A 27279-nucleotide genomic window follows, 5' to 3' on the forward strand; every position below is an offset into this window, starting at 1 on the left:
AGGGAGAAAAGCAATGTGACCAGCCCCTCACTGTGTGGTGGCTCTAAAAATAATTCTACACTGAGGAGGTAGCAAGCTTGTTGCAGACTTTGGGGCAGTGAAATTCATAAAACACAGATGCCAGGGCTCCTGGAGGTTAGTTTCAGTGGGAAGAAAGGTGTGAAGATAAGGCAACAAAGTAAATGGTTAGGAAGGGAGATACTGAGGAGAGTCAGCAAAGAGGATACATACTGAGCTAATATAGAGGGTAGACATTTCCCCCCCAAAGAGAACTCACTGTGAAGGGAGCAACTGGGCCCCTCCAAAGGGCAAGATGAGGCAAGTGTGGACACACCCTGGGAAGAACTCACCCTAGGCATGGGTGACAGTTACTCCTTGTGGAATATTCATCAGTAAAAAAGCAGATACACACATATCTAGAAGCCGCCGTTGCCCCAGAAAAGGGCCCCCAGCCAGGCCTTGTCATTCTCAGCCAAGGACAAAGTTCTGATATGGTGAGGAGACACCAGGGTGCCCTTAGCCATGGAGCTTTGCCAGTCTGTTTTACATATACATTCGCTCATCTCCTCAGGCAGAGAGGATGATACAGACTGGTCTGCCACAAACCCAGAAGGTTTTGTGACTTCATGAGCAAGCAGGTCTGCTGCCCAGCATGCCCTGACGCACCTCGCCATGGAGACGTTTACAGGATCTCGTTATAATTGGCACAGTCTTGACATCCCTTTCCCAAGAAACTCTAACTCTGATTTCCCAGCTTTCAGCAAACCACATTTGCCCTAAGCTACCAAGGTGCTCAGTGCTAAGAAAGCACCCAACCTTAAAGCTAGTGGACCCAACATCCACTCCCTGCACAAGGTTTAATAATCTGAAGTTATTTCAAGTCTCAAAAGAAAAGGGAAATTTAACAGAACCAAATATTAGATTGCTTTCATTATAATACCATTCTGAATTACACACATCAGAATACTTTTAAAACCCTAAAGGACCCCTGGGTGCTTAGTGGCCAGAGCACATAGCCAAGGCCTGCTGGTTCATGGAGTCATGACTTCCTTCATTAGCATGAACAATGTGCCAAGGAACCCTGAGCCAGGCTTAGGATCTGCTCTCTCTGGCATTAGGCGTCTGTGGCAGGGCCTGTGATGTGAGCACTGATGGACGTTGTCAGTCCAGGTTAGCTACACCATGGAGGCTGTGCTGAGGATGCTCAGCAGGGCCGTGTATATCTGCCTCCTAGTCTGCTGCCCTGGAGCTTTCTATGGTGGCAGAGCCATAGTTGATCCAGATGTTATTGTTATAACTCCCACTTACTCACTCACCTGTTTGAAAAGTAGCTTGCAAGAGTCAATTATACTCTAATGGAGTCCCAAGAGTGTTCGGATATGGTCTGAGTGCCACCCAGTGTCCCCAAGACTGGCTTTGCCATTTCCTATCTGATGCCCAATGCAACCTCTGTCTTTCAGACCATTTCTCTAAATCCTGTAGGATTCCCAGTAAATAGTCCTACAGTTGTCAGGCCCTCAGGTACATGGTTATTTGTGCCATATATGTGAGCACCATGGGTTAATTCTTTTTTTTTTTTTCCTTTGTCACAATATTCCCACTACAAGATTATAAATCCCTAAGACTAGTCACTGAATTAGATTTTGCTCTAACCGTTCATTCAGAACAACCTAGGAGAGTATTATTCTCATTTGAAAAGGGATGAGTTTCTAGTTAAGGGCTGACATCACCAGGTTTGAATAAGTCTTTTGATTTCAAGTTCATTGATTAAAAACTACCCTATTTCCTTTGTTACTTAAGTCAGCATTGGATGACGTGTAATGAACAGCTGCAATGCAGCGAGCGATCAGCATACACTTGATTCCCAAACTTAGATGCTGGGGACCAACCTGCTTACATCCCAACACATGCCTAGGCCAGTGGCTCTCAAAGTGTGGTCTAGAAGCAGCAGTGTTAATACCTTATCAGGGATGCAGATTCCCAGGCCACATCTGGTTCACAGTGGGAGTGATACAGGGAGGATCCCAGCACTTGTATCCTTCCAAGATAGCAAGCTTATTTTATACAAAATACACAACACATAAAATTTACTTTGTAAGTCATTTCAAATTTACCATTCAGTGATTCTTAGTTCATATGCAACATTGTAGGACCACTGTCACCTTCTAATTCTGTAACATTCTCTTTATTACTCTCCTAGTTACCTTTGGCTGTCAACTTGATGTGACCTAGAGTCATCTGAGGGAGTCTTAATTGGGGGACTGCCCAGATCACACTGGCCTGTGAGAGATTATCTTGATTAATGTTTTGTGTAGGAGGGCTAGCACCATCCCTAGGCAGGTGGGCCTGAGCTTCATGAGAGAGGTAGCTGATCATGAGCCAGTAAATCAGTATTCCTTTGTGGTTCCTGCCCCAACTTTACTCCAATGAGGGACTGTTATCTGTAGGTGTGAGATAAAACAAACCTCCCCCCCCCCCAGTTGTTTTGGTCAAGAGTGTTAAGCAAGAGAAAGACAAAGGAGAACCAACACTCAAGCCCATGCCTATTGAGTAATTAGTCTGCCCACTGCATGGAGGAAGAACCACACACTGTGTGCCCCTGTGTAGCGGGCCCTTTCCCTTAGCATGGTGCTTCAAGGCTCATCCACATTCACTGTAGCATCCATCAGCCCAACATCCCTTTCTATGGCTCCAAGGTTGTCCCATGGTAAGATGGCACTACATCTGGCCATCACTAGATGGCCTAAGAGATGCCAGTTCAAGCTTGAGCACTCCTCATCAAAGTTTAAGATTCAAGTCTTAAGGATACCGAATGGAGCAGCCTGCATCTACTGTGTCAGCTCAAGAGCACTGCTGGATAGCTCCTCAGAGTGCAACTTTCATGTGCTTTGCTTAGATACCATTTGGGTAGACACCACGGTGTCATTTTCTGAGAAGCACTGTACAGCATTTGGAAAACCTTACTTGGTTTTAGGCATGAACTCAAAATTCCCTAAACATCTGCCTGTCTCTTTAAGACAAACCCAAATCAGGAATATGTTTATAAACACTAAGAACTGCAGTAAAGTTGGTGTGGTTAAGTGGTTAAGCATTAGGGAGGCAGAGGGAGGTGGGGCTCTGTGAGTTCGAGGCCAGCCAAGGCTACATAGAACAAAAACAAAACAGAACAGAACTGCAGTAACGCATGGGTCCTTGCTCTACACACAAATTAGGTGCAAGGCAGCATCATGAACAGAGAGATGGAGATACTCCCTTCCACTTGCTTTAAGAGCCAACATCCTAATTCTGCCTTGCTTTCCTCAACTTGGACTTTTGCTTTCTTACTCAGTAGTCATATTCCCTGGAGTTCCCATGGAGAGAGTACCAGATTATGTTCTGTAGCTTTTCATGACATCAAAGAGCTTGTTCAGCCCATGGTATGTATTTAAGAACACAAGTTCGTTTGTTGTTCTATGGCCCTTGGCAAGCCTCCTCACAGTACGCCAGTTAATGCATTTAATACATTATCCCCAGTGCGCCAGGTCAGCAGCTAATTGAACTGACATACAGCAACGGCAAAGTTGGGCAAAGCAATAAAAGTGGAGAATTACTCGGAAAAGAAGCCATTTCACAGGTTCCCATCCCTGGGCACAAGAACACTTTAAAATAATTGTACCTGAGACCCAGAGAGGAGGAACGCTGCTTTCACTTCAGTGCAGAGAATTTATCTCAGACACCACAGTGATCTCGCTGTGCTTCCTGCTCAGATCTGACCTCTTTTGTTAGACACATTTGCCCTTTTCTCTAATATTTAACTACCAGGGACACTTGGGGCAAACTTACCACACTGAATGCAAGATTAGACATAAAAAGAGAATGAAGTGGAAAGGTTGGTGATTTGTAGGAAAATAAAACCCACTACTTAAAAAAAAAAAAAAAAAAAAAAAACCCAAGAGGAAGCTGCTTAAGGCTTCCTACCGTATATATTCACAGTCATGACTTACTATCCAGTTGTCTCCACACTGCCAAGGAAAACATGATTAGGGACGAGGTTTACTTTGAGAAACCTGCAGGCAAGGAAGCCTTTTTTAGTTCGAGCCTATTGTGTGTTTAATGGCTGTAGACTGTGGGTGACTCATACTAAGCCTGCTTATCAACCCTGACAGAGGTCAGGAGTTACCCCACTCTGTGAAAGCTCTCTGGGAACCATGAGATGACAACCACTTTTCCAGTAAAAAATTAGGCCTCTGGGCCAAGCAGATGGGAGATGGGGCTGGACTCAGGGGCTGCGGGGCGCCTGTGGCTCTGTTGTCTCCCTGGTCGTTTGGTCTGGTCTCCCAGAGCTGCAGAAGTCATGGAGGAGGAGGAAAGATGCATCCCAGGCCCCGAATGAGCATAGCTTGGATACTACACGATTGTGAGACAGAAAAAGCCAGCTTTGGGGAAATGGGGTGGGAGGCCATCCATGTCTATCACTTTACATTGAGTGGAAGAAAAAAAAAAACTAGAAGAGAATATAGGTAGCTCCCTACATGACATAGGACTCCATTTGCTCAAGAATCATGGCCAACAGTTGACAAGCGGGAGCTCAAAAACCAAAAAGCTTCTGTAAAAGTGAAGAAACAGCTGGGCAAGGTGGCACACACCTGTAATGCCAGCACTAGGGGAGGCAGAGGCAGGCAGATCACTGTGAGTTCTAGGCCAGCCTGGTCTACAAAGTGAGTCCAGGATAGCCAAGGTTACACAGAGAAACCCTGTCTCGAAAAAAAGTAAAGAAACAGTTAATTGAGTAAAGAGGAAGCCCACAGAATGGGAGAGAATCCTTGTCAGTTATACATATGACAGAGGATTAATATCTAAAATATAAAGATTTCAGAAAGCAAAGACTCAACATCTCAAAATCCCAAAACCATTACAAAAAATGAGTTATCGACCAGAACAAAGGGTTCTCAAAAGAAGAATATCTCAAAAGAAGAATATCTCTAGGAGTGTTCATTGTCCTTAGCGATTAGGGGAATACAAATCAAAACAACTTGAGATTTCATTTCACCCTAGTCAGATCAATAAAACAACCAACAACAAATGCTGAAGAGAATGCAATAAAAAGGGGGAAACTCTCATTTACTGTTGGTGAGATTGCAAACTCCACTCTGGAAATTAGTGTGGCAAATTCTCAAAAAATTAAAAATAAATCTACCATCTGACCCAGCTATACCACTCCTTGGCTTATATTCAAAGGACTCAGCACCCTACTTCACAGACACTGGCTCAACCATGTCCACTGCTGCTCTACTCATGGGAACACACAAAATGTCCCTCAGTCAACCACTGGAGAATGAAAATGCGGTACACATGCACTATGGGATACTAATCGGATGTAAGAATAAAAATGAAATCATCATGAACTTGGCAGGGGAATAGATGGAGCTACAAAAGATCGTATTGGGTGAAGTAACCCAGATCCAGAAAGACAAGGGTCACATGCTTTCTCTTATCTCTGGGTCCTAGCTCCAAGACTTCAGATGTGAGTATACAAAATGGAGTGACTGAAGAAACCAGGAAAGTAAAAGGAGATCATGTGTGTGTGTGTGTGTGTGTGTGTGTGTGTGTGGCTTGTGTGTGTGTGTGTGTGTGTGGCTTGTGTGTATGTGTGTGTGTATGTGTATGTGTGTGTGTGTGTGTGTGTGTGTGTGTGTGTATGAAGTCATAGAGAGGGGAATAGCAGGAGATTTGAAAAAGGAAATGGGTAAAATAGGGGAGGAGGAGGGATGTCAATATAAAAGGATGGAAGAGTGGTAAATAACACTGAGATGCCTGAGAACTCCATTTAGAAATCGTCGTATTAGTATTTACCTAAATTGCATACATATAAATCTATGTTCATACACACATACACACACATATGTGTATATATATATATATATATATATACATATATATATGTATGTATATATAATTTAAATGAAATTATACCACTTGGGCTGTCAAAGCTCCTCCTAATTGCTATAGACTAACAAAATCTCCAATACCAAGCCTAGGAACCTTCCTTTCAAGTGGTTGGTCAGGGTAGTCCAAGAGACTCTCCAAACAATGTGGTCTTCTGCTGTTGCCTTTGGTTGCCTCCCAGAGGTCGAATGTAAGCTCCTATTGTTGAAGACACCATGCACTTCAGACCCCCAGTCCTGCTTTGGATGCAAGACATGGAGGACTCAATCTGGATCTGACTTGAAAGCCTCCTCCCTAAAGATTAGTTTTCATAGTAGTAGAAGATGCTGTGCACTTGGCAAAGGAGGGCGGCAACAATGGTCTACTCAGCTGCAATGCCTACGAACTACAACGATGACCAGCATGACAACCCCGAGGCTGCAATGGTGGTGCTCACAGCTCTCTAATTGGATTTAAGGCCGGTTCAACAAGAGCAGTCCTGGTCCTGGAAACCTAGCCAACTCTCTGGGGCTAGTGAGGTCATGCATCTTGGAGGGAAACCCACAACTACCACTTTACTAAACCAGCATGCAATTCCTAGCTGCATTCTAAATGGTTGCCCTCATGGCCACAGATAAGTGTAGCTCTCACCTCTCATCAAAGGCCTTTCTTCTGCAGCAGATGGGGACAATGACTAGTCAAAAAGCAGAGAACAAGGGACTGTGGGGTTCCCAGACCCACTTAATATGTCTACAATACAACTCCTGCTCCTAAATATCAAGGGGCATTCCAGAAGAGGGGGAAGAAAGGGTGTAAGAGTCAAAGGACCAGAGAATCATCTATGAGATTGTGTCTTCTAGAAATGAGAGGGAAGCTATGCCCATGATACCTCAATAATATAGCTGCCTAAATAACATCCGAACAAGGTTGACACCAACCAACACACTAACACGGAAGGGGAAATCTCAAAAGGAGTCATCTCTGGACAAGGAACTATGGGCAACTAAGGGATGCTGACAGTGGGAAAAAATTAGTCTTCCCTGTTTTTAAAGTCTTCCCAGGGAAGACACACACACACACACACACACACACACACACACACACACACACACACACATTCTCTCTCTCTCTCATCTATCTATCTATCTATCTATCTATCTATCTATCTATCTATCTACCTACCTCTCTATCTATATCTCACACTCAATGCCCCCCCTAAAAACTCCAATACCTACTACAACCAAACACCAAACTCACATTTCTACAGAAAAGAAATGACATCACAATACAGAGCTACCCAACAGCTTTTGGAAACTAGGTTGCTGGGACCTTCCCATCGACTTCTCATTTGCAGACTGAGATGGAAGCCACAACAGAGTAGATTTGGCATGTTCTCTCTCTGGGGGTGTGGCATGGAGGAGGTGTGGATGAAGCAAACCGGATGGGGATGTCTGGGTACCTGTCTGTCAGTGCTACCTTGAGCCTCAGTTTTACACATAAAGTAGGCCTCATCACCTCCCACTCTAAAGGTGAGGACAATGGAGCTTCAACCAAACCCCACAAAGTTTTGGGGTAACCTCATGGCATCCTGAGATGCTGAGTCCTTTTAGGGAAAGATGTCTGTGACTGCCTCGCTCATTCTCAGGGCTTCAGAGATAGGGCAGAATCTATCTTAACTATAGCCAGAATGTAGCAACTTTGTAAAGCTGCAAAACCAAATGAGGAAGGGTTATACACTGTGCCTCAATTTATTCCATCCCTGGCCAAAAGTCCATCATACTGCAGGCTGTGTGAAAGTGGTCCATGTGATCCCCATGCCTGGAAAAAAGATGGAACACTTGGTTCTGCAGAGGAAACAAGAAAAAACAAAAACAAAAAAACCCAGAAGCATAACCAACCAACCAGCCAGCCAGCCAGCCAGCCAATCCCAGACCAGCCACATAACCATGCTGTTCAGAAGGCAGCTACCAGCCTCACCTTGTTTCCGATTCCCACGAAGCTTTCCCTACATTTTCTCTAAGGCCCATCTGCCAGGAGCATGATCCTGAAGTGCTCCGAGCCGGGTGGTGGTGGTGCACGCCTTTAATCCCAGCACTTGGGAGGCAGAGGCACGGGGATCTCTGTGAGTTAGAGGCCAGCCTGGTCTACAAAGCGAGTCCAGGATAGTCAAGGCTACACAGAGAAACCCTGTCTCATCTCAAAAAACCAAAACCCAAAACCAAAACAAACAAACAAAAAAAGGGAACAGCTCAGTCCTTTGCAATGTGGAGCCTGTCCTGTGCTATCCTCATGGAAGTGCCAGCTTTGCATTCATTCCAGCTTCTCTTTCAGATCAAGGACAGATCCTCCCACAGTGACGACAAAGTACATGAGCTCACAGCTGGGATAGACTTTGCTCAGCGAGTTTTTAAACCCCAGATTCCAGGGTCGTTCTCAGAAAAGCCTTCAGGCCCTTTACAACTGCACGTCTGCATAAGGCCTTTTCATCTCCAGACACAAAACTCACATGAAACCAAGTGGGCCCCTGGGTTGGGCTGGCTGGCAATGTTGGCACCTCTGGGCGAATGGCCTCGCCTTCATCAGTCTGCTAGGATTGCCATGCAATTTACTGGGGCCACGGTGGTTCAGTGGCTGCCTCCTCACACTTAAGGGGCTTTAGAAGCGCTGACAGCACTCAGCATTTGCTTAGTAAGCCTCCTCCCCCTTGATGCCTTCTATCACTGTGGCTTTTCAGCTGAGCAAATTGGAGTTCCTCGAGGTGAGGAGCCTTACTGGGACTGCAGTGGTGCAGAGCTGGGACTGAACGCAGAGTTTTGTTTTGTTTTAACAGAAGCCACCCCCCCCCCCCATCTTTTTCATTCTCTAGGCCTAGGGGGACTGTCAGGACCTTCTTCTCCCAACCTCAGACGCAACCTGGCACAAGGGGCCGTTTAGGGGTGCGGGTGACATGCAGGAATGCCTTGTAGCCCCCAGGAGCCATAGAAATAAAGGTGAGTCCTGGGGTCCTTGAAGCACTTGCCTGAAGGTCTTTGGTGTGATGTAGAACAAGAGGGTCAGCACACCTGAGTTCAAGTGTGGGCTAGCATGCGCACATCCAAACTAGGTTGTGAGCCATTCTGTCCTGAAGTACCTTCCCTCAGGGCAGCCTGGTCACTCCAGATCAGGGGAGACACGGACTGAACCCATTCTGTCACCCTATGTTGTGTGGGCTCGACCTCACGAACATTGTCTTGGAGGATGGACTGGACTGCAAGAACAGCAGTGACCACATCAGAATCGATTCTGGCCCAGTGGGCCTGCCAGACGGGCTACAGGAGGCCAAGGAAGATGCAGGCTGTGGAGAAGGCTCCAGAATGTCCCTCACTCCTGTAGGACATGGCTGTGGTTAATAGAAGCGCCTGCGACACAGAAAGGACCTGTCTGCCAAACATTATTGTTCATGGGCTGGATGTGTGAACTTTGACCGCTGCTCCTCTTCACTGGAACCTAGTTAAAGTGCGAGTCCAATTCCCCAGGAATTTGAATAAAGAGATACTGAGCTGTGGTGAGTTGAGACATGTACAGAAGATTCCTGGATGCTGACACTGTGGGTTTCTCATGTCTGCACTGAGTAGATGCTTCCTCCAGAAGCGAAGTCACGAAAGCTGAGTGAGAACCTCCACACAGGCAGGGACCCCTGCCCTCCGTTGGTTCTGCAGAGGCCCTGTGTCAGATGAGCTGCTCAGTGTTTGGTTAGATGGAAAGGCCACTGCTTGTGGGGCTCTCCAGGGCTGGGTGCTGACAGATATAAACAAGTACTTAATGAAGATGGTTTATATGCCTCATGTGGCAAGCTCGTTTCTGCTGCTGTAGCAGACGCACCTGCACGCACTATGCTTCTAATGGGAAAGGTGCTTTACATCAGACCCGCTGGGTAAAAAGCAGCAGTCATAGCTGAGAACTCTGAACCCCAGCTGTGGCAGAAGTCAGCACACATCCTGGCCTGGCCCCACTGGGAGGCTCTTGCAGAGGTTACCACCAGGAGATACAGGAATGGTGAGAGACTCTCCCTTTCATTCCCCAAGTTCCAGGAGCTGGAGGCTCCAAAGTTCACTGGCACTGGGTGAAGGGCAAACGACTGGGCCTGGAGCCAGGAGCTTGGGCTGTGTCCTCCCTGACCCGAAGTCTTCTCATTTGTCAGAGGGAGGTGAGTGTGTCTGTGTTCTCAGGGCTGTGACAGCAACGTGAGAAAGACACCTGAGTTCTTTGTACAGTGGAGTGAGGCCTAGTGGGTGATGGGGACTTCAGTTCATAGCCCTTGACCTATTAGAGTGTACATGGTTTTTTTTTTTTTTTTTTTTTTGACATGCCTCCAGGAACAGCCCCACAGGGAAGACCCCACATTTGCAAAGTAAAATTCTCTCATCTTGCTTTCCATGGATTGCACACAGAATGGTAACAGGCTTGGCCTTCTCATCCTGTGTGTTTACGCAGCTCCTACTTTTAGTTTGTTTTAAAGATTTTCTATTGATTATATTGAGTCTCTTCTTGTAAGCTATTGTAATCCCACTATATAAAAATATGGTGAATACAAAAAAAAGGGAAAATGGAAGTTGTATAAATGCTAGATTTGATAAAGCAATGATGATCATACAATTTTCCCTCTAGATCTGTAGTCATTAAAATATGAAACAAATGACTGTGTTGTAATTACCACTGATCCATCCATCTAGCTGTCCAGTCTATCTACCCATCCATCACCCATCCACCAACCAACCCATCAATCTAACTATGCATTCCTTCCCCTATCCACCCAACCACCCACCAATCTCCAACCCACCCATCTTTCCCCCATCAATCCATCCACCTGTCCATCCAGTCAGCCACTCACCCATTCATCTATCTACTCAGCCATCCACCTCCACAGCTACCCACCCACCACCTCCCTGCTCACCCACCCATCTATCTATCTATTTATATTCATTCACTTATCTCCCCTGATTCATCCAGCTACTTAGAATGCATCCATCAATCCACCCTGCCCCCCTTTCACCCGGACTTGTTGGTTCTAGTGCATGCTGCATGCTGTTCTTAGTGCTGATGATTCAGCAATGGATACACCAAGTATGGAGCAGAACATGGTTCCTTCTGGAGAGCGTAGTTGCAAAGAGGACCAGAGGTTACCTTTGCCTTCATGTAAAAGCTTCTGTGCCACTTTCTAGGAAGAGGAAGAGGCCATGTGGGAGGGACTGGGATCAGGGAGAACTTCAGCTGTAGTGTCTTCACACATAACATGCTGGATGAAAGAGGCTATGACAGGCAAGGGTTCTCTTCTGTAGTGATGTAACTTGTATGAGCTTTGCAGACCTAACCAGCCTTAAAATGGTGCCGTCTTCTGCCTCCCAGAAGTTGTACAGGCTTAGAGATGAAGTCCAAATATGGCTATGGCTACTTTCATGTGACAAAAATATTAGGAGGTGACTCAGCTTTATATCCCTGGGCTTCAGCTCAGATGATTCAGAAACTTGGTGGCTTGTTGGGCTTCTGAGGGTCAGTTCCCCCTAGTTTTAAAGTAGATACTCTTGTGTCCTCTTCACTGACCCAGGACAGCACAAGTGGCCTCCACTGAGGAAGATGGCACACTTCCTGTGTCATTTCCCCTGGACTGTATACTCAAGGAGCAATGCGTATGAAGTGTCAAGCTCGAGAGAAGAGGACAATTCTGCTCTGCTCTGGGACCATTATTATAAAGTATTTGAAGTTGCCGACAACCCTTTTTATTTTCCAGTAAGCTATATCTGCTTACCCAGGGAGTAAATAAGAGCATGCTGTACATTAATGAGGCCTTCCCACCCGGTTTATCCTCCTGCCAGGCCAGTTTTCCCTAAGCTAAAGTCAGGATGTAGCTGACTTGAGGATGCTGGCTGGATAATTAAGCTGATTTGAACCAGTCATATTTCATCTTCCCAGAGCCCTCCTTTTGTCACTGAGGCTCTCCATTTTTTTTTTCTTTTCCTTGGATAAAGATTTCCATCATTTATCCCAGCACTTTGAGAAAAATGACCAAGATTTTTTTTAAAAAAGCTTTTCACTGAGAGCTGCCCCCGCAAGGCCCTTGTCATTCTCAAATGAGATGATTCAGAGACCTAAGTGCCTTCAACCCCATCTTCCGCAAATCCCTCTGTGTCAGAGTGTTCTGTGATCTTACACAGCTGCTCAGAGTTCACAAGGGGGTAGGTTCTGATGGGGTGTGTGTTCTGTGTCGATGACTCTTGGGCTCTGGTACTCCTTATCAGCCTCTGGGAGCTTTCCCAGGAAACCACCACTTTTTCCACCCCCTTGACACACATTTTTTCAGGCAAATCCTTTCAAAGAGAAATTCCATAGCATGGGATGTGCTGGAGATGCTCAGGGAGGGGATCGCCTTGCTTCTGCTCAATCCCTGGAAGGCTATCACTCTGGCTTTTGCTTGCATAGCATGGGATGCGCTGAAGATGCTCAGGGAGGGCTCAGCCTCACTTCTGCTCAATTCCATCTCTCTTTCTATATATAGATGGCTCTTACTCTGGCCTTTGCTCCCAGATGCAATCTCAGCTCACCCCCTTCCAACTTAGGTGTTGTGTTCCTAGGGGTTGAATTGTTGGTCGTGTTTGGGAAGATCTGAAATGCGGAGCCATGGTTGAGTTTCAGGATTTCACCTTAACTCTCAGAGCAGTGGTTCTCAACCCATGGTTCGTGACCCCCACAGGGGTCACATATCAGATAACCTGCACACCAGATATTATTCACATTACCATTCAGAAGAGTAACAAAATTAAAGTGGTGAAGTAACAACAAAATAATTTTATGGTTGGGGGTCATCACAACATGAGGAACTGTATTTAAAGGGTTGCAGTACTAGTAAGGGTGAGAACCACAAGTGCCTACAGATGGATGCTATGGTACCCAGGCCTGCTTAGATAGAATATATAAGATGCTCAGAGGCCCCCCCCCCCATACCCATAGAACCTTCTGTCAGAACTCTGCCTGGTTCACCTTGTCACCTCCATATTTCTTACCTGTCTCTCCACTACAATGAATGCTAATTCTCTGAAATCAAGGCTCCTGCTGTCTGTGTGCAGCTGTGTACATGTGCATATGTGACTGTATACTTGTATGAGCCTGTATGCATGTGTGTGTGTGTGTGTGTGTGTGTGTGTGTGTGTGTGTGTGTGTTGGACAAGAGGTCAACACTGGGTGTTTTCCTCACTCTCCAACTTACTTTACAGTTATCTTTCCCTGAACCTGAGCTGGCTGACTGGTTAGACTAGTGGGCTAGCAAGCACCAGGAATCTCCGGGCACTAGGGTTACAAGTGCCAGACACTGTGCTCAGCTTTGTAAGAGGGCACCGGGGACCTGAGCTCACCCAGCATAGGATTGCAGGCCCCAGCCCTGTGCTCAGCTTTAGAACTGGGCGCTGGGGACCCGAGCTGGGGTCCTTCATGCGTGTGCAGCAGATACTTTATTGGCTGAGACATGTCACCAGCTCTCTATTTGCTTGTTTATAATCAGCATATAGTAATTATAAATAATAGCTTTCATTCCTTCCCTTCCTTCCATACCTTCCTTCTGTCTTTCCTTCTTCTCTTCTTTTCTTCAAGACAGTGTCTCTGTATAGCTCTGGCTGACCTGGAACTCACTATGTAGACAAGGCTGGCCTTGAACTCAGAGATCCCCTTGCCTCTGTCTCCCAAATGCTGGTGGTATCAAAGGTGTGCACCACCACTGCTTACCTCATTATGACATTTTTGTATGTGTACATATTTTCCCCCTTTATCCTTTACCCCTTGCACTTCCACCATTCCCCTTTCCCCTTCCCAAACAGCCCCACTGTACCCTCATGGTTGTTTGTTGGTTTTTGTGAGCCAGTGAGTTTCATTAGGGTAGCTTATGGCCGAATGGGCAGAGGTTTATTGATAACAAGGACATCTTATCAGTAGATACACCCATCATGAAAATGCCTTTTCTCCTTTCATTGACCCCATTAACTACTCAGGTAAATCCTCAGAGAGAGTGAGGCCTATGTGCCTCTCCTCTTTCTATGTGCTGGATGTTGCTGGGCCCCTCCCTTTCACAGATATTGTGAAGGCGATCACAACTCCGGTGAGTTCAAGAGTGAAACAGTCTCAGCATGCTCAGAAGTTAGCATTCTTTACCGTTCCCCAGCCTCCTCCTGCGCTTTCAGTTCTTTCTGCTTCTTATTCACTGGTGTTCTCTGAGCCTTGGAGGCACTGATGTACACGCCCCATTTATAACTGAGCATTGAATAGTCACTTATTCTCAGCACGTTGACCAGGTATGAGACTTCAACTTACAGGAGAGTTGTTGGCTGTTTTTCTCATCTGTTTCTACCATAATAATACAAATCCTCCCCCCTCCCCCCACCTCAGCATCTCCATCACTTTGGGATTTTGTGATTAATTCACCCATTTGCTTAGGAAGTTGCTTTCCCTCTGAGAAAATTAAAAACGCCACTCTCGGCACAGAAGTGTGGGGTCATAACGGGAACCAAACAGATATGAGTCTGTCCTATAATGGGTGTGTAGCCACCATCCACCAAACAGCATGATGTACGGCCAATTCCAATGCATTCCTCCCAGACAGCCTAAGTGCCCAGTTCTCAATAATACAATTTCTGCAAAAATTAGAGGAACCAGTTGTAGCTGTTCTTTGCTACTTTGGGGGTTTTTCTTCTTCCCAACCTTTACGCCCCCCCCCCACTACCATTTCACCATCTAATACTAGATAGTAGAGAAACAAGGATAGAGGGGAGAGAGGAACTAGGAAAAAAATCCATGAATCTAATTTCTTTCTTCTTGTTTCTTCTTGGGCCATGTCTACCAACAAAGCACAACCAACCTGCCTAAATGACCACCCAACCACCAACCCACCGACAGGGGCTCTAGCACTTATGGACCTTCTGAAAACTTCCCCAGAATTCCAAACACAATACAATCGTAGAAATGATCTGCAGCTGGCAAAATGACACTTCTGCTAGAGCACTGAAGGAGCTGCACATCCCCACACCTGGGGATTAAAACGAACCCAAAATTCCAGAATTCTTCAGCATGTCACTACAACCAGTGACTCTGTAAGTGTAAACCCCAGCCTTTCCCCAATGTAACAAGTTATACTGATGATCACGCTAACTCTAAAAGTGTTCTTACCACTCCTCTGTTCTTATTTCTGTGAACACAGCATACTCAACCCAGGAAGACTGAAAGCTGCAAGGAGCCCTTTAATGGATGGATGCTGCTAAGTTGAACTCCCACACAAACCTCCAGACACCACATATGCCAAAGAGTAATTTCCAAGGCAGGTCTCGTATGCTTAGTCTCCAGAGACATAAAACGCATGCACTCATAGGCTCCTGGTAATTAATGAGACAAGCCATAGGGAAACTCCCTCTAGCTGCGGCTGCCGTGTGCAGGGAAATCAGGCACCCTGGTTTGCACAGGGCTCTGCTCTATACTTGTATTTGCAGTCCTTCCAGTCCCGTTTGTCAGGGGTGAGGATTCAAGGTTTTAGAGTTATGTTATAGGAATACTGTGTTAAAGGAAAACCAAGTTCTCTACAGGACACGGTCTCGCCCTTTTGTCCACTTCTGGTATTTGTTTCTTTTTTATTCTGAGCCCTTACTATCTCTTTCTGAGTTTCCTTCAGGCTCAGACTTCAATTAGGCAACATTTTTGATACTAACTGCCCATCGGTTGATCATCAGGGAGGAAGAAGCCAGAGTTTAAAATCAGCCAGAGCAACCGAAGTCCTTTTAGCTCAGTGGGAATTCTGACAAAGGTTCAATTTCTGTGCTTGCTGTCCCTGTGTGCTAAATGATACTAACACTCCTTTGTCTTTGAAGAGTGATTTATAATTTACAGAGGCACATGATCTCATCCAATCCACTCCCCCTCCTCTCCCAGGGACCCCATGAGGCAAGGGGACCACCACTATGAGATAATGCTGGAGCAGCCTGGGAAATTCCTCCATGGGTGATGGATGATGGGGGTTTGTCTGGGCCCCCCTGCCTCTCTTCTCACTATGGGCTTTTGTGATTAATTCTCCCACTTGCTTAGGAAGTTGCTTTCCGTCTGAGAAAATTAAAAACACCACTCTCTGGACAGGGATGTGGGATCATAAATGAGAACCAAATAGTAAAAGATTTACACAAAAAATACAAGCTCAGCAAAAGAGAAAACTCTGACATTGCTAATAAGGAATAAATCAAATAGAGGCTATTAGCAAGCCCCTGGTGTGTGGGGAAGCTTTCGAAATGTTTTGCTGAGCTCTTAACAATGTCATTTCTACCTGAGGGGTTCAGATACCTCTAGGGTAATTTGCCTTGCACTGTTCAGCACTGCTATGGACACCTGCCAGAGAGAGAGAGAGAGAGAGAGAGAGAGAGAGAGAGAGAGAGAGAGAGAGAGAGAGAGAGAGAGAGAGAGAGAGAGCTCACACAAAAAACCCCCAAGAGTGCTAGAGAGCAAGCCTGCAGATGTCTCTCATCTTTAGGGCTATAGGGTCTTCCTCAGCTGAGTACCTCAAACGGTGCATCTCATTCAAGAGGGTAAGTGGGAGGCAGAAAAGACGTACAGATGGATCTATGCATTTTGCTAACAAGGCTCATAAATGCCCAGGGCTGGCTCCTCTGCCTGTGTGCAGAGAGCAATCGGGTCATAAGAACAATCAGGCCAGAACTGAGATGACATGATGCCATCTATAAAGTTCACACTCGAGAACCTCACGACCAAGTTGTAAAAACGAAGCTATGAAAGAAATATCTCATCATGTTTTAAGTGGGTGTACGGTTTTGCATTGAGCCAAGTCTGTCTTTATTTTAGGTTGCATGTAGCCTGTGGGCCAAGGGTGGGCCATGCCTGAAACTCCCTGGCAGTGTTGCTTCAAACTACTCTCACTTTCAGTCAGGTCCTTGGTTTCTGTTACCACTAAACAAGGCCTCAATGACTTCACTGAATTATGCCGAAGGCAGAACCACGAATTAAAAGGCTGCCCCTGCAGATTTTGAGGACCAATGAGGGTGACTCAAGGTAGCAGTAAGTTGCTGTGAAGGGCACTGTCACTGGCATGAGGGGACAATGCTTTGAAATGGGCTGTGTGGCCATTATTGGTGTCCTACAAACCATGTGGTAGGGAGCCCCTCTACATGTTGTTTGAGAAGGCAAGACCACTTTCTTCAACAGTCCTCCCCTCGCCTGGGACTTAGAGCTCACAGGCAGGTGTTCTCCCTCACATAGTGCTTTCTCCTTGCCAGCGAGGCTTCATGGAGCCCAATTGTTAGGGTCATTCAGTCAACACTTTTTGCTCCTAGTGTCATAAACTCAGCAAACTTAGGCAGCAGGCCTGGCTGGGGATATTCCACAATGGAAGTGTCTACATGGCCTTGGGTTTTACTATAAGGGACATGCACCATACATAGTGTGTGCTTTTTTTTTTTTCTAAACTTGCCTAAGTCAGCCCTCCACTCCAGTTTGGAACAGGCTGTTGGAGTCATCTGCATCTTGAATCTCCTCTGGTGGCACCTGTGTCCACCTCATTCGAGGGCTTCAACAGTGAGATTAGAAAGTCATTTCCTTCAAACTCCTAAGGTCTGGTGACACTGTAACCCACCCCCAATCCAAGCAGAGGTAGAGGGCACCTTTGACCCAGGGTGCTGCAGGAGGAGACCTTCTGTGACACATGATGCATTTTAATTCTGAAAGCATGCTCAAATCACAAACGTGGGCTTAGATTGTAAGGCACTTTGTGGTTTTCTAAATAAGAGCACCCATACCCACTGCTTCCCAGGGAAGAGGCTAGCCTCTGTGCTCTGTGGCATTGAGGCTGGTTGTCTGTGGCTCCCCAGAGGACACAAGCCACTCCTGCTACCTGCGCACAAATCTCCTTCGGGAGATGTCTGTGGGTTCTTCAATCAGAAAACCAGGAAGGGAGGCTCTTTCCTCTTTGGCTGAGACATCTCTCAGCACGCACTTCAGGCTGTGCACAGCTAACTGTTGGGCCACCGGAGGCCGGCACTTACCCAGTGGAAGGGTTCATGATGCAGCCCCCTTTCTCTGCAGCCATTCTGCAGCTGCAGCCCCTCTCCAGCGTGTCATGGTTCATCCCGAAGTTGTGGCCCAGCTCATGTGCCAAGGTCACGGCAGCTCCAAGGGGGCTGTCTGAATGGTCCTCGGAGAGAACACGAAAGCACAGTTTTACAGTTCACATCTGCTTGGCCTTTTTTTGCTCGTCTTCTTCTCATTCACACTTGTTTAACTGGATTCCCCCATAAAGGTCCAATACAGAGCCTTGCTATTGACTCTGAACAAGGGAACTAATTTGGCCTATTTAATTAAGCCCATTTGTGGGTTCTGCTGAGGTCTGTCTCATCACACCTGAGGATTCTTGGTGCATCTCCCCTCTGTAAAACACCACTGAGAGAGACAAAGTAAAGGCTGCCTGATCAAGAGGATGCTGAAGGAAAGCTGTTTTCAAATCAACCCTAAACAGCTGGATGTAACCCTGTCTGGTAGAGGAGGATTCTGGGAAAGTTCTTGACACCTGTCAATAACAGCTGGTCATGCTGGCTGAATTAAGACTGCAGTTCAGTTTTGTCTCAGTCTTGTTGGCCTTCTAAGTTGACCTTGGACTCAGACAGAGGGGTCCCGAGTCTCTGATGGAGCTGTTGGGATTCACATTAACCTCTTGCTGTTAACAAGCACGGCTGGCTACCTCTAGCTTAGTTGAATACTTGGATAGCTTGGCTGAAGCAGACACTCAAATATAACTAACAGCACAGTGATGTAACTTAATCTGAGATGTGATTTATAGAAGTTCTGCTAGCGAACGGAGTTTTGGAAAAGGTGTTCATACCTTGGGGCAAATGAGTATCTTGCTTGAAGTTTGGTTTGTGTCACCCAGGAAAGAGACAACAGGTTTTTCCAAAAACATGTGCAGGAGAGCATAAGATACTATGTTTTAGAAAAACCCTCTGATTTACCTGAGGCATCAGGACAGCAAGGTAAAGGGCAGAGCTGTCAGTAGCCTTATTGTCTAGGACAAAATAGTGTATCTAGGAAGCAAGTTGTTCTTCGGATAGATGGAATTTCTGATAAATTATTTCATTTACATTTCACAGTTTCCTGTTGTAGAAATATTACAGATTTTACATTTCAGGGAATCAACCCTTAATAAGGTGCCTTGACGGAGCGGATGCTGCCACTGTCACATGCGGAAGGCTGAAGTTAGTTAGTATGCTTGGCACAAAACTCAAGGAACTTGTTCCTCAAGAGTGCTTAGCTGCTGCTCTTCTGTCTATGCTCTGTAGCAGCAGTCTTATTTTCAGTTGTTTAAGTGGCTCTACATCACGCATAAATGATTTTATACAATCTTTCTTAAGGACTACCAATAAACCCTTTGTATCTGTTTACAAGTAGGAAGAAAACACCTTGTACTATGCCCATATCAAGAGGGTTTTGTTTGTTTGTTTGTTTTTCCTTTTTTAGATTAGTTAGATATAAAGGCATGGCTTTAAGTAAAAACTAACAGTTGCCTTATCTTAAAACAATGGAAAATGGTCTTAGAAATCATGTTTTTAGCTCTTCTTGTCAACTACTTCTTTTCTCTGTATTGAGGCTCCTTGGGTGTTGTGATGGTCACTGCTATTATGCATGGCTCGAACTTCAGGATGCAGTAGCAGAAAGCTCCTGTGGATGGTTTAGGTCTGGGCAGGATATTGGTTCCGTTGCCTCATGAATCCTACAGAAGTTAAATACACTGTATGTTGGCATTTCCATCCTATGCGATATTTCTTTGTGGGATAAAAATGGTGTGTGTAGAGATATTACTTTCCATCTAATTGGTAAAGCCAATGTATTTAAAAAATTATTTATTTTTAAAATTATGTGTGTATATGACTGTGTCGTGGGTGGGTTTGCCCACGTGAGTGCAGGGGCCATGGGGCCCACAAGAGGGCATTAGGTCCCTTGGAGATGGAGTTGGGGGTGGTCAGGAGCTGCTTGACTTAGGTACTGGAAACCAAACCCATGTCCTCTGGAAGAGCAGTACCATGAGCTATTTTTTTTCTTTTTAACCTTCCCCCACCCCCACCCAACAAGACAGGATTTCTCTGTGTAGTCTTGGCTGTTCTGGACTTGCTTTGTAGACCAGGCTGGCCTTGAACTCACAGAGATCCACCTGCCTTTGGGCCTGACTTGAGTCTCAATGGCACAGCAAATAAGTTGCATCTATTTTGCATCTTACTTTAACATATTTAAAACAGTTTTTCCTGCATGATTTCAAAGAGGGGCTGTTGGTAATTATGGTTATGGAAATAGAGCATGGGGTATGAGCTAACAAGTTTTTTACCCTGTCATGTGGGGCATATGGGGCTTCAACATGTGCAGGGGTAGGACCCACTTTGCTTATGAAGAATTCCATTTTGGCTCCTGAACACGTATGTACCCGTTTTAAGTGGCAAAGTCAGTAGCGACTAACCGTAGCACCATGAAACTGAAAATTACTCCCTCTTAAAACTTTACAATCTGTCCTATGAAAACATAGCTGTGATCTGACTTGAAATTAACCTGGCACCAGCAAAACCCAAACTTTCCAGTGCCTTCCATGGTGGAGATCACCGGCAGGGCTTCTTCCATGTTCAAAGGAAACCTGAGAGGAGCTGGTTCAAGCCAGCAAGCCAGCCAGTGGGTGCAGGCCCTCCGCATTGCCTGCCCACGCAATGCATCCTTGCATAAATTACCTACCACTGCTCCTGGACCGGAGGAAAATGTTTATGTACTGTCAGTAGAAAGATTAGATTAGGCAGTATGCAGAGAAAATAGCATTCAGCAAAATGTAACTGTTTCCCACCCTTTGCTACAACAGAACTCTCACAGACACGTATGAAGGGCAGGGAGGGAGTCTTGGCTTCTTGGGAGGGCTAGAGTGTGTTTGTTTAACAGAGATGGACAGACGAGAGATGGGCTCCGAGGATACTCCCTGTCTGAGAGCTGGTACTATGGTGGGCACTAGATTCTCAAGGGACATTCTGGTATAAAAATCCCTTTTAACTCTGGTGGCCGCTATTTGACCACTTCCCCTTGGTGGGGAGGCCTGGTGGCACTCAGAGGAAGGGGAGGCAGGCTACCAGGATGAGACCTGATAGGCTGTGATCATATGGTGGGGGAGGAGGTCTCTTTCTGTCACAGGTCTAGGCGAGAGGAATAGGGTGAAAAAGGGAGGGGGGAACAGGAAGATACAAGTGAGGATGCACAATTGGGATGCAATCTGAATAAATTATTTTTAAAAATGAAAAAAAAAAAAAAGAATCTCTTCAAGAACGTTTGAAAGGGCTGGAGTGGGAGGGAGCCCCCCTCCTGCCTCCACTTTGGACAGCAGTTCCTTCCATTAAACGCGTAAGAAATCTCAAACATGCTTCTTGTTGTGTTTCCTTTTACAAACATATATAGGCCCGTATATGACAAAGTTACCCCTGTAAAGCAATAAACCTAGGCCTCTGCCTTCCAAGAATAAGGTTACGATAAAGACAAATTGTACTCCAGCCAGAAGGTATGGAAAGCATTTGCAATGGTACGTGGTGAAAAACCTCAAACTTCTGACTGCTGGGCGCAGCGGCAGAACCATCAAAAAATTACTTGAGAGGCAACATTTGTCGAGACCACAGTCTATCCACCGCCTGTCCCCAAAACGAACTGAAACAAAACAAAACGGAGCACAGAGGGCAACCCCCACATCCTGGCTCATGCCAACACCAGGTAACATTCCTGGTTTGAGCTACTTTGACCAATAGTCCCAGGTGAGATATTTCTCCACAGAAAGGGCTATTCTTCAATGCCTGTCTTCCCTGTGTCTTCTAAACTGTCCCTCACATGTGGAAAAATAAATCATAAATATAGGTGGGTTAAAAGTTAGGGGTAAATCTAGAAAGCACCACTGGGAAGGAGCTAACAGCATGAGATCTGACAGATATGGGGATTTCCTAGAGGGACCAGTAAGCAGGGAAGACATCTCCTGGACATCTTTGGCTTACCATGACCACTCCTCCAGACTGCTCTGCAGTGCACATGCTCATGATGGGCGCCATGCCGATGGTGGTTCCTTGGAAGTGAACCCCACTAAAAACCAAAAGGAAGAGCTTCCTTTAGTTTCACACATTACCGATGCATTTCCCAACACTGCACCATCCTGTTAGGCCGTCCTGCATAGAATGTTCAAGGATGCAGGGCCCCATGAGGGAGCAGTATTCTCATGATTTTTATCTTTTTTTTTTTTTTTTTCATTACACATTTACTTTTCCAGTTGCAAGATGGCTCCATAATTTTTGTAGAGTTTTGCTGTCTAGACTCTGACAGCGGCCAGGCCCAGGCGTTACTTTGTATTTATAAGTTGCAGTCTGCCCGCTTCCTGTAGGGAGCTATTCTTTTGAAACGATGCCTGCTGGTGGAAAGGCTGAGAAGTTGCTGGGAATCACTGTTTGCTAAAGGAAGTACAGGAGACAGCTCAGGAGATTTTCTATTGTAGCTGGGATTTGCTTTCCTGTGTAACTCATCTTCCAGACACGAACTCCTTCAAAGTGTTCTGCCAATACAGCTTCTGAGATTGCAATCGTCAGAAAAGCAGCCACTCCTCCAGAGCCAGTGTGTAGCAAGGAAGCACCCACAAAGCCTTGGCACCAGGCAGAAAGCTTGTGGAAGGGAACTTTGTGGCTTCCATGTAGGCGTTCTCCTTTCTGGGAATCTCAACCTGATCATGAATCTAATCACACTAACCAACCGTTTCAGGCAAGCGTGTCTATTAGTCCCAGCCTCATGCATTAAAATTTTTAACGCTGTATTTGTTGGACTCCTAAAAAGTAATCAAGTGACTTAGTCATGTTTTGTTGACCATGAACTGACACAGACAATGCAGTTAGAATTTGAAAAGTTCAAATACGGGGCTGGAGGGATGGCTCAATGGTTAAGAGCTGGCTGATTTTTCAGAGGACCTGGATTCAATTCCCAGCACCCAGATAGCAGTTCACACTGTCTGTCCCTCTGGTCCAGGAGATTCGACTTCCTCTTCTGGCCTCTGTGGGCATCAGGCACATGTGGTGCATAGACATACATGCAGGCAAACACCCATACATGTAAATAAAATAAAACTTAGATATCTTCACAATGATTAGTTGGACAGAGGGTATAAGTATATAAAATCACTGTTCCTTCATTGCATTTCTATTTTCTTCTTTAGTTTTCTTTTTCTTTTATTCCTTTTTTCTTTATTTCCTTCTTTTGTCAATTATTTATCTATCTATGGTACTAGAGCCATCCCTTGCTATCCATGGGGATTAAACTCAGAATCCTCTGAGGGCTCCACAATTCGAAGATACTCAATTGCCTGCATAAAATAGCATTGTGTTTGCATAGAACCTATGGGTTCATATAACCCGATCTCTTGATTACTTGTCCTTAATGCGATGTAAGCTGTCAGTCAGCCATTATACTGAGTTGTTCAGAGACGACAGGGGTGAAGGTCTGCGCACGCTCGGTAAAAATACAACTTTTTCTCTTAACATTTCTGATTTGAGGCTGGTTAGATCCACAGGTATGGAGAACTCAGGTGTAGGGGACTGAGTATACACTCACATGCACAGCAGTAGTCTCTTCATTCAGCCTTTGTGTTTACAGCTGCTCATAAACACAAACCGTATGAACAGTTACAACTATACATACAAGTACATTAAGGAGCTTAAAGAAGATGTTAACTCATTTCCAGATGTTTAGGTTGGGCAGATTCCTTTAACCGGGTGGGTCAAAGCACATGAGGTGCACTTTTAATAGTGCAGGACTGGCCAGTGCCTAAAGTGGGAAGCAATGGAACACATCTGCAGGGAACCCTGGAGAGACAGCCAGAGTAAAGGAGCAGGGACCGCCGACAGACTGAGAGTGGATGGAGACACTTCCTAAAGTGAACACGAGGCAGAACCATCTCGCTCCCTTCTCATAAATGTTCAACAAGCTAGATCTGACCCCCTGTGTCTGAAGGGCTGCTTTGGTAATTTGAGTTGCATGAGAACAAACGGATTATAGTATAAAGTGCCTAAAGATTAAAATAAACATGTGCCGTTTCTGAAACCATCTGCTTCCTATGGATTCAGGCTAATATAGGGACATTCTTTTGATTTGAATGCAAAGGTGCCTGGAGTCACTCACCATATGCAGCTGGACAGTCATACCTCCCCCATCTTTTCACATCTCCACAGCAGTTGCTACTCTAACGCTTTCTCTCAGCAGACAGGTACTTTTCAGAGCAAGAACGTTTAATATCAGTCATTGGTACATTTACAGCATCTACCTGGGTCCCAGCAGGGGGTCAATGAATGCTAATTGGAGGAGGAACACACGGCCAGGATGACACCCAGTGGCCTGGAAAGCCAGAGAGAACTTCTCCAACAGAGGAGAAAGTCCCTGGTGTTTCCTAGGAACCTGACAATCTTAGCTCATGCCTTGCTCTCCAATCTTGCAAAAACACAGATTTCCTCTCCCTCCCCCTGCCACTAATGATAGGCTACATGAGGCAATCTTATTATGACTAAGACCAAAAAATTAGCATAAAGGAAAAGAGCCAGTTATGGGGGGAAAACGGAAATGAGAGTCCAGTAGGGGGACAGGAGACTTCCCAATGGATCTCTGATGCCAGGTAGAGATGTGCTTGACTCCTGATGGAGGCTGGGAAGCCCCTTGCAGGACTCAGTGTGCCATGTAGACAGATGTGGCTTGGCAAGCCAAGGAAAATATGTGTAGACAGGCCTGCTTCTGTAGTAGAGGAAGACAGCATGTCTCACCTGATAAGCTGAGCATTGTCGTGGGATTTGCGAGGTAGAAGCTTGATCTTTCTCCAGTCTAGAAACTCATGGAGACTGGTGAATGGGTCCTGGCTTATAGAGCATTTGTCGATGTCATTCCACACTTCCACCCCCACCAGCACGATCCGGATGTTCAGTGGTCTGTAAAACTAAAAGAATGGGCATGCTTGGAGGATCACATTATCAGGAATTTAAAAAGAAAATTGGAACTGATTTCACTGTTTGAAGTCCATTGTTGTAAGCCAGGAAAATCCCTCTCTGTACACCTTCGTTCCCATGGCAACAGAATTTAAGAACTAGTCTTAGTACCTGATGCAAAGTGAAAGGTTAGCTGGACTCACAAATGTTGACCAATTTGATGCTAAAGGTATCAGCCATTTCTCTCTGTCTGCCTGTATGTGCCTGGTAGGGAGCATTTTAAGTGACTTGGCATGACTTAACTGTGGGTGCCGAGCATGTTACCATTTAATATACTGGTAGTTAATATCTACTGCAAGAAAAAACAAGGACTGGATGAAGATAATTTATACATGTCTGCCAATAATAATAATATTTTCATTTTAAGTACAGTGTTCTGTCTATGAGGTACTAAAATAAAATCTGAATTTCCCAGCAAAGACTCAGCCTTTGCTGATGACAATCATATTGCATCACTTATCAAGTTAGTTAGTTTAGTTCCTTTTGGCTTAACAGAAGCATTGGCAAAACCTTCTTCAGCAACTTTATAACCATATTTTCCTCACCATCCCCCCCCCAAAAAACAAACCCAAAAAACTGAGATGGAAAAGTCTGTCATGTGGAGCTCTTCTCACAGGAGCTTGAGAGAGAAAGCTTCAAGCAGACCCAAAGCAAGTCTTCTCTTTCATCCCTACATATAGGCAGTAATGGCCTCACCAAAGCCTCTGCCTGCCCTCCACACATGTCCCATGGGAGATAAGAAGGAAGATAACCCTTCTAGTTGTCGAAGGGTGGCTTGTCTCATCTAAGCCTAGAGAGGCAGCATGAGAGGCTAGCCAACATGGACCGTACATCAGTCCATCCCAGGGTTGATGCTGAAGGGCTTCTTGGCCCATGGTCCAGTCCACAAAGCACCTATAGAGCTAAGAACTGATATAGTTCCCATTTGTAGTCAAGATGATGAGGCTGGGAAGGGCCCTGCAAATTGCTCCAAATCCCCCTTGCTCCATGTGTAACAGCACACTGGTGGGGAGATGGCTCTGTGATCACAGCTAAGGGGGTAAAGACGCGAGTCACCTTGTTGTCTATTACTTTATTTTGACACCAGTGACATATAAGTCCACACACAACAAGAAAGTCCCCACCTTCTGAAACCCTGGATACACGAGGAGAAGAGCTGGGTTAGTGACAGCATTACAGCCAACCCTGGAGAGAAGCAGATCTGCTAGATTTCTAGGAACATCTGGTCAGAAAAGAACAAGAATCCCAGCAGCTCTACATTTGGGAGCTAAGCACCATTCCAATGTGGTGAGCCAGAGTGCAAGGAGCTCCCAAAGGCTGCGTATGTGACCCCAGCCTCCCAGTCCCACGCAAGGCAGCCCATCTTTTCCCTTGTGTATCTCCAGGGTCACATGATGAACACAACAGGATCAGCAGAAGAACTCGACAAACTCAGCCAGGGGCACGAATTATGTCACAGCCTATGCTGATCACAGTGGTCCAAGCTGGGGTTACACAGATAACAAAGACCATGTAAAATTAATACATTAATGAGACAATTACATAAGCAAAATGTCCGATGGTATGCTTTTAATCAAGACGTCACAGGACTTTGGCCTATTTGCAAACTCACAGCCCGGGTTTCCTGGGAAAAACAGTTCTAGGATCATCCTGTATGATGCCTGTTTGTGTCAGCGGCACCGCGCAAGACGACATCCCCAGCTGTGTCATATTCAAAGGTTGCAACAATCTCAAAAGAAATGTTCAATGCCGATGTTTATGCCAGATTTCTAAGAGCTTCCCCGGGGCCAGAATAGATATCCCAAGTAGCTTTGGGGGTTGTCTTCTGAGAAACGGACCCCATTTGCCTCCCAGGAGTATTGAATAGAAACAGGAACTAAGGTTGTCCAGGCCTGGCTTATTATCTTTCTCAGCGCTAACTTAGCATCATGCCAACCAGAGACAGGTATTAAACACACACACACACACACACACACACACACACACACACACACACACACACACACACACACATGTTCTATTTCTGTTTGCTCTCTCAAATCACATCCTAGCCCAGACTCCAGGCTTTGTCACCTCCTCTCTAAAGTTGGTGCCATTGGTTAACTTCTGTGTGATCTATTCCTACAGCAAGCCATTACTCACTGCCTTTTACCACCTTCTCTGAATGTTCTCCCTTGGTTTGCCCGCAGGTCGCCTTGGTTCGTGTTAGTAAAGTTTAGTGAGCATAAGTACACCCCTGGCTTGATGTCAAGGTGCTTCCTAAGCCCTGGTTTAGTCCACAGAGCCATTCTGTGAGTTAGGA

The 27279-nt window shown here is 45.7% G+C and overlaps 1 protein-coding gene across 1 annotated transcript in view; it reads right to left on the reverse strand.

The window, feature by feature from the left end:
- Positions 1 to 27279, reverse strand: part of Adam12 (ADAM metallopeptidase domain 12) — a 328346-nt gene that overhangs the window by 54277 nt on the left and 246790 nt on the right. The window contains exons 9-11 of the mRNA XM_051145478.1: positions 24759 to 24928; positions 21966 to 22050; positions 17958 to 18106 (exon numbers count right to left, since the gene is read on the reverse strand). Of these exons, the coding sequence (XP_051001435.1) occupies positions 17958 to 18106; positions 21966 to 22050; positions 24759 to 24928 (404 nt within the window). The remainder of the gene's footprint in view (positions 1 to 17957; positions 18107 to 21965; positions 22051 to 24758; positions 24929 to 27279) is intronic.

Source organism: Acomys russatus, chromosome 5 (assembly GCF_903995435.1).
Source record: "Acomys russatus chromosome 5, mAcoRus1.1, whole genome shotgun sequence".
In the NCBI taxonomy this organism is placed as follows: Eukaryota; Metazoa; Chordata; class Mammalia; order Rodentia; family Muridae; genus Acomys; species Acomys russatus.